This window comes from Opisthorchis viverrini, assembly GCF_000715545.1.
Source record: "Opisthorchis viverrini unplaced genomic scaffold opera_v5_36, whole genome shotgun sequence".
In the NCBI taxonomy this organism is placed as follows: Eukaryota; Metazoa; Platyhelminthes; class Trematoda; order Opisthorchiida; family Opisthorchiidae; genus Opisthorchis; species Opisthorchis viverrini.
The window spans coordinates 453150-466482 of record NW_008751692.1 but is presented as its reverse complement, the minus strand read 5'-3'; the positions used below and the strand labels follow the sequence as shown (position 1 = coordinate 466482).

General features: G+C 40.2%; 1 protein-coding gene across 1 annotated transcript in view; it reads left to right on the top strand.

The window, feature by feature from the left end:
• T265_02776 (hypothetical protein) overlaps positions 1-13333 on the top strand; it is a gene marked incomplete at both ends in the record, with an annotated part of 71664 nt that extends 58331 nt beyond the window's left edge. The window contains 2 exons of the mRNA XM_009167101.1: positions 814-935; positions 13174-13333. Coding sequence (XP_009165365.1) covers positions 814-935; positions 13174-13333 — 282 coding nt within the window. The remainder of the gene's footprint in view (positions 1-813; positions 936-13173) is intronic.

The window sequence follows — 13333 nt, the reverse complement described above, 5'->3', positions numbered from 1 at the left end:
AAACACTCAATATTATTTTTTTTACATTTTCCTGTTGAATCGGGAAAAGTTTTGACCAAAACAAGCCATTTTATCAACTTATCAATGATGAATCATTTAAAGTGAAAACAGTCCACTGCGCCATCAGAATGAACTACATAAACTCCTTCACCCGAAACGTTGCTTCTGGAGCACTTTTGGCAGTATCTAGCAGATAAACAGTGGATTATAACATTTAATCAATATTAAAACACAATTCCCGTAGGCACATTACTGCAAAAACTGTTTGGGTGGATCTATCACAAAATTATTAAAATTTTATCTCTTTTTGTGCATCCAAACATGTTGATTGTCTTGTTTTCTACGTTCACATTCACTGTCCTCAATAAATTGCGTCACTAGGGCGTTGCATTTGGGCAGGAGATACAAAAGCGGTGCAAAATAATATTTGAAACAAAACCGACAAGGAACATTGCTAGAAAAGGGCCCATTGTTGCATTGGATTACCTTTAGGGCTAGATTAATATCCTGATGAGTAGGCTATTGTGGACGAGATGTCGTGATAAAGTGACTCATTTGGAACGGAGGGTTTAATCTCAGACGTCTTTCTATGACAGCTTGAAACTCAGTATGAAGTGACCAAAACGGCAAGCTACAAGGCAATTGAATAACAATAGGATATGGAATGCTTCATCCATTCTTGTTTATAGCTTTGTAGGGTATAAATGAAAGACTGGTGTGACAGGCTCGCTGGTAATCCATGGAATAGACTAGACGTAACATACAGCCTGCATACAAACAACGCCGTTCAGTCGGTGTTATTGTTTCTTATAGACTGGCGCTTCATGGCGCTTCAAAAAGGCAACTAAATGTAGCACTTTCTTGAGACTGCTCTACTTCACGGATCTGTCAGCAATGAAGAACCCACAAACTATTACCAAAATCACCACCAACAGGTATTTTCCTTCGATTAAGCAAAAGTGGGGTTCAATTTCAATATCGTCCGTTTAGACATCTCCGTGTCCTAGGAGGTGACAGTATTGCGGGAGTGCGTTTGGACAATGGATTAGTGTGAAGCATAAATCATAATTGATGCTGCATTTTCGATGGTCTGATATATACCACATATGCCCTTCAGAGTTTTTCGATTTTCATCTGGCGGTTTATAGTGTTCCTTCTTTGTGAGTAGAATCACGTAATTTGAATTTATTTCTATCCATTGTGGATAATGCGTGTTAATCCGGATAGACCGTGTGAACTACACAATGACATGTCAGTCGTGGAACGGCAAATTCAAACGCCAATTGCGGACACATTATTTTAGACAGTAACGCAACTGCTATCAATGATATTTTGGTGCTTAACTTTAGTGGAAACTGGCGATAGCACAATGGCGTATAAACTAAAGAGTAAAAAGCACCGTCCGCACATAGTAAACATAACAGGCGTTCCTCCTATCCTGCCTCAAGTGAAGTTAAGCATCGTGACGTTTAGAATTAGATATCAATAGTAATAATCTCATTAACTGTCTCACGCTGAGTGAGGTGAATAATGAATGATTTGCAAAAAAATTTACCGGTGTGCAGGGTAAACTGTTCTGTAACATTTAGTGAACGTATATTTCACAAAACTGCCTAGTCTATGATGTCAGTGGACGTGGTCAAACATAATTTCAACATCGATTTTGGAACCAATGACTCCGATTCACCGCAAATTTTAAGGAATTGCTCTACAGAGGGTGGAGGTTACAGACAGCAAGAACTACATTATCATATATCAAGTAGAGACCGTTTCGAACCATTTGAAAATTAAAAGCGGTTTAGCACTTTTAGCAATTTAAGGTGGATGTCACTGAGAGTCTTTTGCCTTCTAAGTTTCCTAAATTCCATTTCAGTTTAGTCTATTTTGAATAGCACACTAGTGTAATGTACAGGGCTTGTTGCAATTCTCAAGATCTCGAGATCTCCAAACTTTCTGCTCTGGTGCCTGTACCGGCATTCATAGGTGATCTAGTGGCATCCCGGTAACTGTAGTGAGGGTGATATATACTCCAACTTACATATGATATTTGACTTTCTTCAAAAAGTGTTTTCGCTCTTCATGAATTAAAGTCAAAAGACACCCCCTAGCCTTATTATTTAGTCATGATTTACAGCTGGCCAGACGCACGACCAACTGTGAAAGATGCTACTTCTGGCTGATTTGGGTTTTTGCTGTCTCCTAAACTTTGTCGATCAGTTGGCATATGCAATTTCAAACTGCCATGATCGCTGCTTTTGTGTACGCGATATATCAGCGTCACTTGATAGACAAAATTGCCTTATGCGGTCCAGTCATACACTATACCAAATGGAACTGCCATGATCGCTGCTTTTGTGTACGCAATATATCAGCGTCACTAGTAGACAACATTGCTTTATGCGGTCCAGTCTTACACTGTACCAAATGGTAAACAATTTGGGATTAAACTGTTGAATGATATATTTTCAATATGTTATTTCAATGAGTTTTCTTGAATCAAATAGTTTACGTATATACCACTAATTGGTGGCATTAAATTGAATCCCTGAGAAGTAAACTAACGACCTCTGGTGCAGGCTGATGATATATTAGACCCGATCATAGCAACCCGCTTGTGGCTAATCCACGATTTGCGAGCTTTGACTGGATTAATCATATCCATACTAATCCATATCCAATACCAGTCAACTATATATCTTAACCCAAAGTAAGTCATTTTGTGAAGCGAATGTTCCTCTCCTACACTATCTCAGCGAGGGTATGTTCTGTGCATGACGCTAACCCATCGCTACGCACAACTACGCTCCCCCAATAACGCACTCATGATGTCACTTCGATTGGTGATGAAACCTTCGCAATCAAATTGTCCTGCTCAGCGAACAAGCCTACGACCAAGATGATAGTCAACATGAAAATGATGCGATCTAACTTGAACACACTTGTCACAATTTATGACGTTAGAAGGAACGAAATCAAGTGTCGGAGTATAGCAGTGCCTCAAACCTAACTGACATTTTGTTCTTTTAAGGTATTCAAACAGCTTACTGCAGCAGATATTTCACTGTGGTTTTGTGAGAGCAGTCAGCGCAGCAATAGACAGGGGTTCTTCTTTGCACTGCTTTCAGAAACCATAAGTGTTATTTAAAGTTTGTATACCTTGTTATTAAGCGGTTGGTCCCAAATTAAGCTCAATTCTAACTTTGCCTAACGAATTTATAGCCTGAAGCACTCCACATGCATCAGATGGCGAACTAGTGTCTCTTCATCCAATAATTCGTGTAGATTGGGAACATTTAAACTTACGTGATCAACTCGGGTCATCTACTACTTTTAAGCCCCAAGCAGATTTCTCAAAAACTGTTCACCTCCTTAATCAGTTTTTTGGATTATAGCTACGGGCTTTGATCTGACAACCCGTTTGTCAAGACGCTACATTGCACTGTGTATCCCCACCATGAATAGACCATGCGAGATGATTTTCAGCTATTTGTGTTTTCGACAGTATCATTTTAATGTTTCAACCACAATAGAATGGTTAAATAGGATGGAACCTTAGTTAAACTCTCACGATGGCAGCAGTTTAGAAGTCTCGGAAAACCTGTGTTTCCATACTATGGTAACCGGACGTTACCACAAATCGGGCTGTTTTTTTCGATTATGGTAACTTTGGTACATAGCAAATATGATTCCAACATCTGCTTTTGAATAGCAATCCGATAGTGATCACAGCTGAAACCGCCCATTTATGTGGTTAACCACATTGCTTGGTCATGCGTGGACTGTATTGACATTGCTTCAGTTGCATCATGCGATGTGAGCATGACGGTGATTGTTGGTACTCTGGCGAGGTTTCCTTCGTGTAACAGTATTTAGCTGCTAAATTTTCGGACTCGCTACTGTTATTTGTGAGTTAAACTGTTAAAGACGTACAAACGCGCAACGAAGATATTACTTCATCTGCCAACAAAACAGCTAACTGTTATCCCGCCATTCGTCAGCTGGTGCGTACTCAGCAACTTAAGGCAGCTCGTGTGGGTAAATAGCCATTACTGAAACCTAACAACCGTGAAAATGTCGCCAGTTATTCTATGCTATTTTTATGGTAAGAAACCTATGGTCCCTAAGATTTCGGAAAACTGTATCAACAGGCGATATTTATCAGCAGAACAGTCCAGGTTTGACGGGAACTAATCCTCAATCGTTTCTCAGTTTGGGCCCCCAGTGGACCTGGGTTCGATATGGATGCCTTCAGACGATATTCATCCAAGTTCCCAAAGTTGTCAAACCTATTTGGCACTGTTAGCTGCTTATTAGCATACGATTGAGTTACCAGCGTAATCCTTTGTGTGCATTGTTTACCATCATTGGTTTCTTGGTAAACATTCTCTGGTGCTGAGCGTTCCACGTAGGGGAGAGTCATTCAAAAGATTGAAAACAAGAAATTGTTCTTGCATTACGATCTTGATATTTCCGCTTGAGGCGGACATACTACACTCCGTTTCACTGTGGTGTTCGTGTTGTCTAAGCTCCACAAAATTTTAATTTTCTCTTCAAGTGTAAAGCATAGAATTATTTGTAAGTCGCTGTTTTCATGGGAACTCCAGATAGCTGGCTTTGACGTATAGCATATGTCCACATTTGAAGACCCAACTTCAAGTGTAAAGCATAGAATTATTTGTATGTCGCTGTTTCCATGGGAACTCCAGATAGCCGGATTTGACGTATAGTATATGTCCACTTTTGAAGACCCATGACCAGTTTACCTAAGGTAGTAAATGAATACATGCTTAAGTTTCATAAAAACAAGGTCTTTTCCTTCTAGACAGAATAAGCCACTGAGTAGTCTGCTGAAAACTCCACGACAGTTTACCACCGTTTTCGCCATTATTGGCGCTCATCAGGTGAGCTCAATCCCTGAGTTTCCAGTGAACATACATTATGCTACAAATTTCAGTTACATGCAAATTCCGGAATACACATTCCGGTCACTTGCAACTTAACTGATATTTTTCTTGGTTTACAATGAGAATGGGTGGCATCGCTTCACATGTGCTTTAGGTTGGTTTACGCACTAATTATTGGTGAGATCTACAAAATGCGAAATAAGTTGCGCAACTCTATGCCACCTTTTCTGCTCACTTTAGTGCAGACTGCCTAAAAACTACACCAAATAAGCAACACCGGGCTTGCAATTCGTTGCAAATACTTGGACACACTGCTTAATCCTCCTTCAAACATGCTTAGTGTAATCTGCCCATCTAGTAGACAACTGTTCTATTGGTCAGTGAATATCATTGGGATATTCGTTTTTACGAAAAAAACCGTTATCATCATAATATAATGCAATCTTACCTTTCCTGACATAAGTACACACGCATTTCATGGGGAAAGATAGGACGATGAGCCAGCTGCATAAAAAATAATCGCATATATATGGGAGGTCCCTTGATGGCGCTCAGTCGATGGCTTTTGGTTGACAGATGGTTCCATCAGTATAAGCAAGTTTCGATGTGGCGGACTGATTACGGAGCAGAAGTGTGCTGCCGAAGCAACCAATGCTAGGTAGTTCTGCATGCATTGACATATGTCCAGTTTTTTTCTTTTCGTCAACCCATTTCGCAAGTTTTGACAGAAGTTTGAACGCATAAATGTGCACTAAATATGTACTCATATGCGGTCCTGTTTTGCCTAGGTCGTTACTCACGGAACTGTCAAATTTTTGATAATACGTAACTGCATATTCGTATATGTCAACTCCACAGGGTTTGTATATAATATAATCTGTAATGTGTTTTGGGCGGCAGATCCAGATATCTCTATGGTAGGGCGAATGGCGCAGGTACTGTGTTCGGAGATAAGCCCCCAAGGTAGACTGCAGTGTGGGAAAATCTATACCTGTTTTTTTTTCAGGCACAGGTACAAAATATGCAAGTTTATTATGATTTGGGTTCTGCCTGTAGAGAGAAAGAACTTTATTTTCTCACATTCATTGAGCATCGAGATAACTAAATGGTCAATATGCCTATCTTTGAGAAATGTCGCTTATTGTCTACGTATATATACACACATTTAATTCTGTATATTAATATAACATTATGGTCAACATTTAAGAAACAAATGAAATGTTCTATCAAACCACCACAATCAAGACTATGTGCCTGTGGGCTTTTGATATACTGAAGCGCTGATCAGGTGAGAGGTACAAACTAACTAACTGGTTTCCATCAGCCAATATTTCTACTCTCTGTTTCAGTTGTTCGATACGCTTCGTGTATCCTTGTTTAGAATTTGCGTTCAGACAAGAAATAACAATATTTCCAACAGCCATTTGCTTGGAGGGGCATGCTCCATATTAAAAATTTCAGTCTGCTCCTATTCAGTGTAATTAAGTATCATTAGTGTGACACCGTGTCAACAGAATAAACTGTTCATCCCCTAAAACATACATGAAATCGTTTTTTCTGTCTGAGGAAATGGAGCGTTTAAAAAAAATAACGTCTACAGCACGTTTGCGCTGCTATTTTGCTTGGGAATTACCATTGCAATGGGATGGTTTAGCTGAACATAGCTGAGTCTCTTGGCACAACCAAATTCCTGTGTGAACGGGAGTATTTGTCGAAACCTTTCCAATTTTAGTTCAAGTATAAAATAACGTTGGACATAGTCCCTACCTGACGCCCCCGAGTAGAGCAAGGTCACGCGTTGGCTGTCGAGGAATTCCAAGAAATTTTGTCAGTAGTGTACTTCACCTAAAAATTGTATTGCGATATCTTGAATATCGTGCCAAGCACCAGGAATACTGCTTATTCAAATAAATTTGTGTGACGGCTGTCTATTGGATAATTATAACAAACTATCTGATTGGCATATGGCTTCTCATATCTATAATGGAGTATAAAAACAAGCGTACTAAAAGCCATTGTAGAAGGAAATATAATAAGTTTTAATGTTCTATTTGGGTGATGGCCACAAGAATTTGTCATAAAAAGGGTCATCGCAGCTGCGGTGATTAGGTGAAGGTAATATTTTTCCAAGATTACGGATAATACTAGCCTTGAAAACGTACACAAAACCAAGCTAACGCTAAAGGGATCGGCTGTCATCCATAAAACTGATAGTGAATCGCTAGCATAGCCATGAAAGCCCTTCGGTGTACGCATAAAACAAGGTTATTTAACGAGTCTAAACAAAGGTGCGTTGGGGTATCAAGAGTTATTAAAACCCTGTAGTCGTGAGATTTTGCCTGCATTTGACTCTCGCACTTTGAACAAAAAGAATAACCATCTCAATATTTCTTTTTCAGAGATGCGTAAGTGTCAATTCACTCGATCGATATCAAAGATTCTGCCTGAACTATTTATTATTCTGCACTAGCTAAATGGTTTGATATAACTGATATTCTTTTTGTGAGGGACAACCGTCCATTGGATGTCATCAATCTTCTAAACACAAAGACCACTCTGAAAGCGATAATATTTGTTCCTAGTAAATCACAACGTTGCAACACATTTATGGTCCGAGAGTTACGTAACGTTAATATGTATTGTTGCAGAAGACAATTATTCTGTCGGTTCGGCCAGTGAGTCTGGTAAACGACAGCTGTTTGCATCACACATTCCAAAATACTAACACAGTAGGAACAAATATTAAACATTTGGACTGTTTTAAGGTTGCTGTTGTGCCGTAAAATTAACTTTATTGGTTCCTATTTGGTGCTAACATCCTAAAAACAGCCTGAAAACCTCAAAACCGAGAGATTCAGCTGGGTTCCAAGTGAGTTTTCGAAAAACCCAAATTAGTTTGCAAATGAGTGTATATTCGCTAATTCCGTGCAATTTAGCTTTTACTCTTTTGCACAACACATAGAGATTCAGCTGGGTTCCAAGTGAGTTTCTCGAAAAACCAAATTAGTTTGCAAATGAGTGTATATTCGCTAATTCCGTGCAATTTAGCTTTTACTCTTTTGCACAACACATATATCACTCTGGTACCAGAGTGATTATGTCATCCTCATCCATACAATACTAGTAAATTTCAAAAAACGTATATTATGATTTTATCAATAAAACTTACTTCATATTATCATTAAGATCTGCTGCGTCTACTATGCACCGGACTCTCCTTTCCTGAGACGGGTTGATTGTGATATCGCGAAGGCGTTGAGAGGTTTACACCAAATTGCTTAAGAAGACAAAAATTCTCAATAAATCACTGTCTGAGTTAGTCTGTGGGCCCGATGATACTGTTTCCACATGCTTGCCGCTTGGCAACGACGTCTTACTGTATATCCTGACACCTACTGAACGTAAGACACCCAAACAGGCAACGCCCAACGACCATTGTCCAAATGTGATTTTTCACCCAGGATTATCGATCAGTATGGTAGGCTCCCATAATCTAGTATTTTCCTCACCAGATGACAATTCCTGACCGGTGTTTGGCATTTGTGAGTACGGCATTGTGAAACCAACGATGTAAGACTTTCAACTTTGTATCTATCTTGCAGCCTTGACGGACGAAAAAACGTACTTTTTATATTCACCCAACTGGGCTTTCGTTGTTACTGTGATTCCCCCTTCTATGGGCAGTATGCCTTTCATCATGAACATTGATTTCCGTAGTGGATATATCTAATAATGTGGATCTGTTACAAATGGCATATGCACACCTCGAATGATGTGACCAGTTTAAATCTCTCTGTGGTGACCAAATGAGGTCCAAATAAAAAAATCCTCTTTGTGCTTGTTAGGTCTTTCGACGTTACCAGAATTTGTGTACGTAAATATATCGTAAGTTTCATTGCTCAGGCTAAAGATGGAGTAGCGTAACGGAGTTTCATGGTGTTCCATAAATTTCCAATACAATTATTCGGTCATCAAATCATACACAGACCTCCCTGAAGATTGATACTGCCATGGTGATTGCCCACGGACAACTTCCACTCTTAGTTCTACAGATATTTCACTTTTACTCTCACACAACCATAAGTTTCTCGACTGTAACGCCAGTTTTCTTGTTCTTACCCGAACCCTTTGGAGATTTCTGTCCTCTAGTACCGCTGATTATTGCACAAAACAAATCCAGTCATTCATGCGTTTTGGCGTTTTTTGTTTTATCGCATTTGCAGTTGTGCGATCTGTCCAAGTTATCCTGTTTGTAGGACAGGAATGCTTCCTTACGGAAAACGCTGTATTGTTCAAGTATGACTTCAGTCCACAAATTCGGTACCTGCTTGAATTCAAGCGCTTCAAACTTCAACAGTCGTGACAACACCCATAGACAGTCAGGATTTTCCTTGCAGATAAGCTCGTAAACATTTTTTGTGTATTCCTGAGTTATAGTTGTGTTCAGCGTGTTTTAACGGAACCTCCAAGCGGTAAAGTGTTGTATATCTGGAATGACATTTTTTCCAACTGATTGGCAGTGTGTTCCAGTCAGAAAAACGTGCGTGCACTCATATAACATATTCCAAACCATAAAAGTACCGACTTTTTACAGTTCTATGCGCTTCCTGAGAGACCAGAGATATAATGCCTTGTGTCACATATATCAAATTTATCATGTCTGTCGTGATTCCGGGAGCTACTCTGTCGTATTTTATGTTAATTATGTGGATTTATGTACTTACCCAATGTTAATTAAAGTAGTAAGCTGTTCAATACATGGTCAAATAATGAAAACTCCAAAGCCTCCTCACACTAACGAAAATCCATAAATTCTGTTTGCATTCACACCGAAGGTTATACACCACCTGCTATTTTACTCAAATATTTCAACCGCCACGAATATTTTATATCCCACTTGTCAAAGTGCTTTAAAGAGACACCGAGAATAGAGAATCGCTTGTAAGTACCATATGGCACTTGGGCTTTGCGAGGATACACACATGCGATATTACGATGGGTGACAAAGGGAAAGCGAGTCGTGTTGTAACATCTGCGCAGTTCAATAACTGATCTCAGCCATAAATAATTCATCTGTATCCAATGAAGCAGATTGAGATTCTTGTACTCTGTGATGATTTTCTGACAGCATGTATTCATCAGCTTACGCGTGCAAGAACAGGAATGGTCTCGTAAGATGGGCAGTGTCTGTCACTGAGTAATGTAACGTTTCCACCTCAGCTTAAGGGCGTCTATATTGATTGCGTTCGCTTCACAATGAACTCTCACTCAGAAACGTTTTCTTCTCATTTGAAAGATCCAAACTTGTATCACCAACTATTTGAAGCTAATCAAACTGATAGACATCGTGTAATTCTACGTTACTGTTCTAATATGAAAGCGCTGTTTAAACAAACGTATTTACAACGACCTCTTCTGGAAGCTTAGACATGCCTTGTAGCAGAGAAATACACACCGACTACGGTGTGACCATATCGGTTAACTATGTTGTTGATGTATTTATATGGACTTGTCTTCCTTGCATAGTTCATTCTATACCAACATCGTGCAACTTTCGACCGTTCGGTTTGGTCCCGATCTGGCAGTCCGCAGGTCAACAAAGCCAAAACATGGTAGCGAAAAAAGTAAACGATATGCGGAATTCTTTTTCAAAATTTGGATCAGCCATTTGTTGTAATTAATTTGCTAAGTTGCACACATATGCGCATCAAAAGCACGTAGTTCATATCTGGTTTCTCTGAAAGTGTGTTAATGTGGTGTGACTTTTCTAAGTGGCGGGGCACGAAAAAATTATTTAGGCATTTGTCGGGCACACATCAGTAGAATTGGTCAACATTCATGACCACTTTGAGCTGAAATTGACAAAAAGAATTTCAAGGGATATAAGGTGGGCAAAATAAGGTATAGGCATTAAGCAACAACGAACCAAAGACTTAGAAACGTAGACAAGCTCCACCTTTGAACCGTGCGGAGGCCAGCTGAATAGAATGCGAGTGATATATATGATTATGGGACTGTTTGAAAGCAGCTACTAGGTGTGACAGAAAACGACTTGAGTTTGACGGATGTTGGTAGTAAGCGGCTTCTTTGTGTGAAGCTGGTCGAGCCAAAAGGATGGTGACCCGTGAGAACGTCCGGTTGCCAGATTTGAACTAAGCAACCAGCGACATTCTGCATGCGTGACTCAAAACTCAGTACGTGTAATTCGCTCTTGTTGTCCTCCTCAAGGATGGATTCGAGCAGTAAATGATTCAAAATCGAATGAGCCGGACACTGAGCATTCGACTGACCTTGTCCATCAGTCCATATGCCTAAAACTCAGTCAGACAGAATGCGTGATAGTTCGCTGCAGTCTTCCTGTGACATTGGACGAAAGACATACCCACCTTTACCATGCTACAAATATTTCAAAAAAAGATTAAAGCTTCGTGACGGACCAACTAAATTTGCAAGTTCTATTCTGGTTTTACCCTCAAGCTCGTGTATCTTGAAACCCATGAGGGGAAGTTGCCAAACGAATGTCGGAGATGACGAAATATCGAATGGTCTCATCAGAGCGAGGCATAAAAATTGGTCACAGTTAATTATAGGACAGAGAGAAAACGATCACGAACAGTAGTCCGGGTACCATACGGTGGGAGAACTCGATAATCAATCTCTGTGTGCATTTTTGTGACAAAGCTATGTTTACATGTCAATCCTATGAATGTTCCCAACAGAATTTGCGAATTTTTAAAGGTGTTCAAAATTTATAGACGGTTATACACTCGGCTTGGCTCGATCATTCAAACGTCCACAATGACATGGTTTGGAATACTAAAAATAATCCGGTGAGGTTTGCAAATGCTTCTCGAAGAGCAATGTGTTGCTATCAGAACAACCCAATTCATTTTGGCTTGTCAGCTGATGGGCATGCCGTTAATTTTTCCATTCCAGTAACACATTTCCAAGTGTGCCACAGTATTAGTACTCAAAATCAGCTCACTTTTCCCCATTTAGTTTTTATTCTAATAATATCATGGAATGGCTGGTGTAAAATGTGTCATTTGCATTTCCCTGTCAGCGCGCGTCTACAAGCTGTTTGGCTTGTAGTTTTTTCCGTGGCATTTGTGTTGTCTTGATCACAAATTGCAAATACACACCTGCTTGCTGCTCACTGCTCGCGGCAGTTACATGCTGAACTCGTAAACCTAAAAATCCGTTTATTATTCTGTATAGCCACTCAAATAGCAATCATCATAAGAACCGCTTTTATAAGGTAAGACGATGCCCTCATAAACCAAGCTAATCACTTTGCACAGTTCCTGCGGGTTACGTAGCTGTTGGTGCAAAACTGTCTTCCAGATAGACTGGCGCGCTCACTTGCTAACCTGGCACTGCAGTCCAACGGCTTACACTCTGATGTTATGTAGAAACGTTTTCCAGATATACCATACCGCTCATGCTTCAATTTGTGCACAAAGCAACGCGTCTAACAAAACGGTGCACACATGATAGCACCAGTCTCACGCTGTATCAAACTTGACATGATCACGTTGCGATAATGTCCCTAATTTGACCTCGGTGTTCTGGGAGGATCGCGTGCGCACTAAGACCGGCTGATTTACAGCATACATTCGACAAGAAGCATGGTAATAATGACTGTATCAATGATGCAATCAGTCTATAAATCCAGATATTTTGCATAGGCCCAGAAACGAATAATGGGGTTGCATTAGGCTTGACGAAGCAGGCGCTCCTGGAAGTATCACCGACCAGCATACATTAGATGCCATGTGGCCGCTCGGTACATTGCTATAGACATTGTGGTGATTAATGACTGCATTTTTTAAAGAAATAACTGAAACTTTAACCAGGCTTTTATTCGATTGACTGAGTGTAATCTACTAGACTTGCCTATTGGAATCTGTAGGACGCACGTACACAAGATACCTTTTCAGACTTTTGAAAATAACTCTAACTGGGTAACTAAATAACGCCGCAGTAGTCAGTAGGCTGACCTGTCATGATAACACATAGTTGAAAGCAACCGGCTTTTCCTCACCAACACATAGGTGTACATTACTGTTCGCACGCGTCAGGCTACTACTAGGTGGTTAATGGGGCCTGTGAAATGCACGTGGGACACTCAGAAGACTGCAAACACGACGTGTCACGCATTGTTGCTCAAAAACCACGCAAATATGGGCAATGCTTGGTTGGTCACATGCGACCAGTTTATAGCCAGGGACGCGCACTCTTAAGTTTGCTTTCACCATCTTCCACTCAGGTTCACTAGACGGTTGACCACTTTGGCCATTTATATTCAAATTGGCGTGATTGCATGTTTTCCAGTTGACACCGCTCTGGAGTCCGTGGAATGGGGCAACCTGACCTTTGGGCCGGTATACGTCGGAAATAAAAGAGATTATCCTCCGGGTGGACTATGA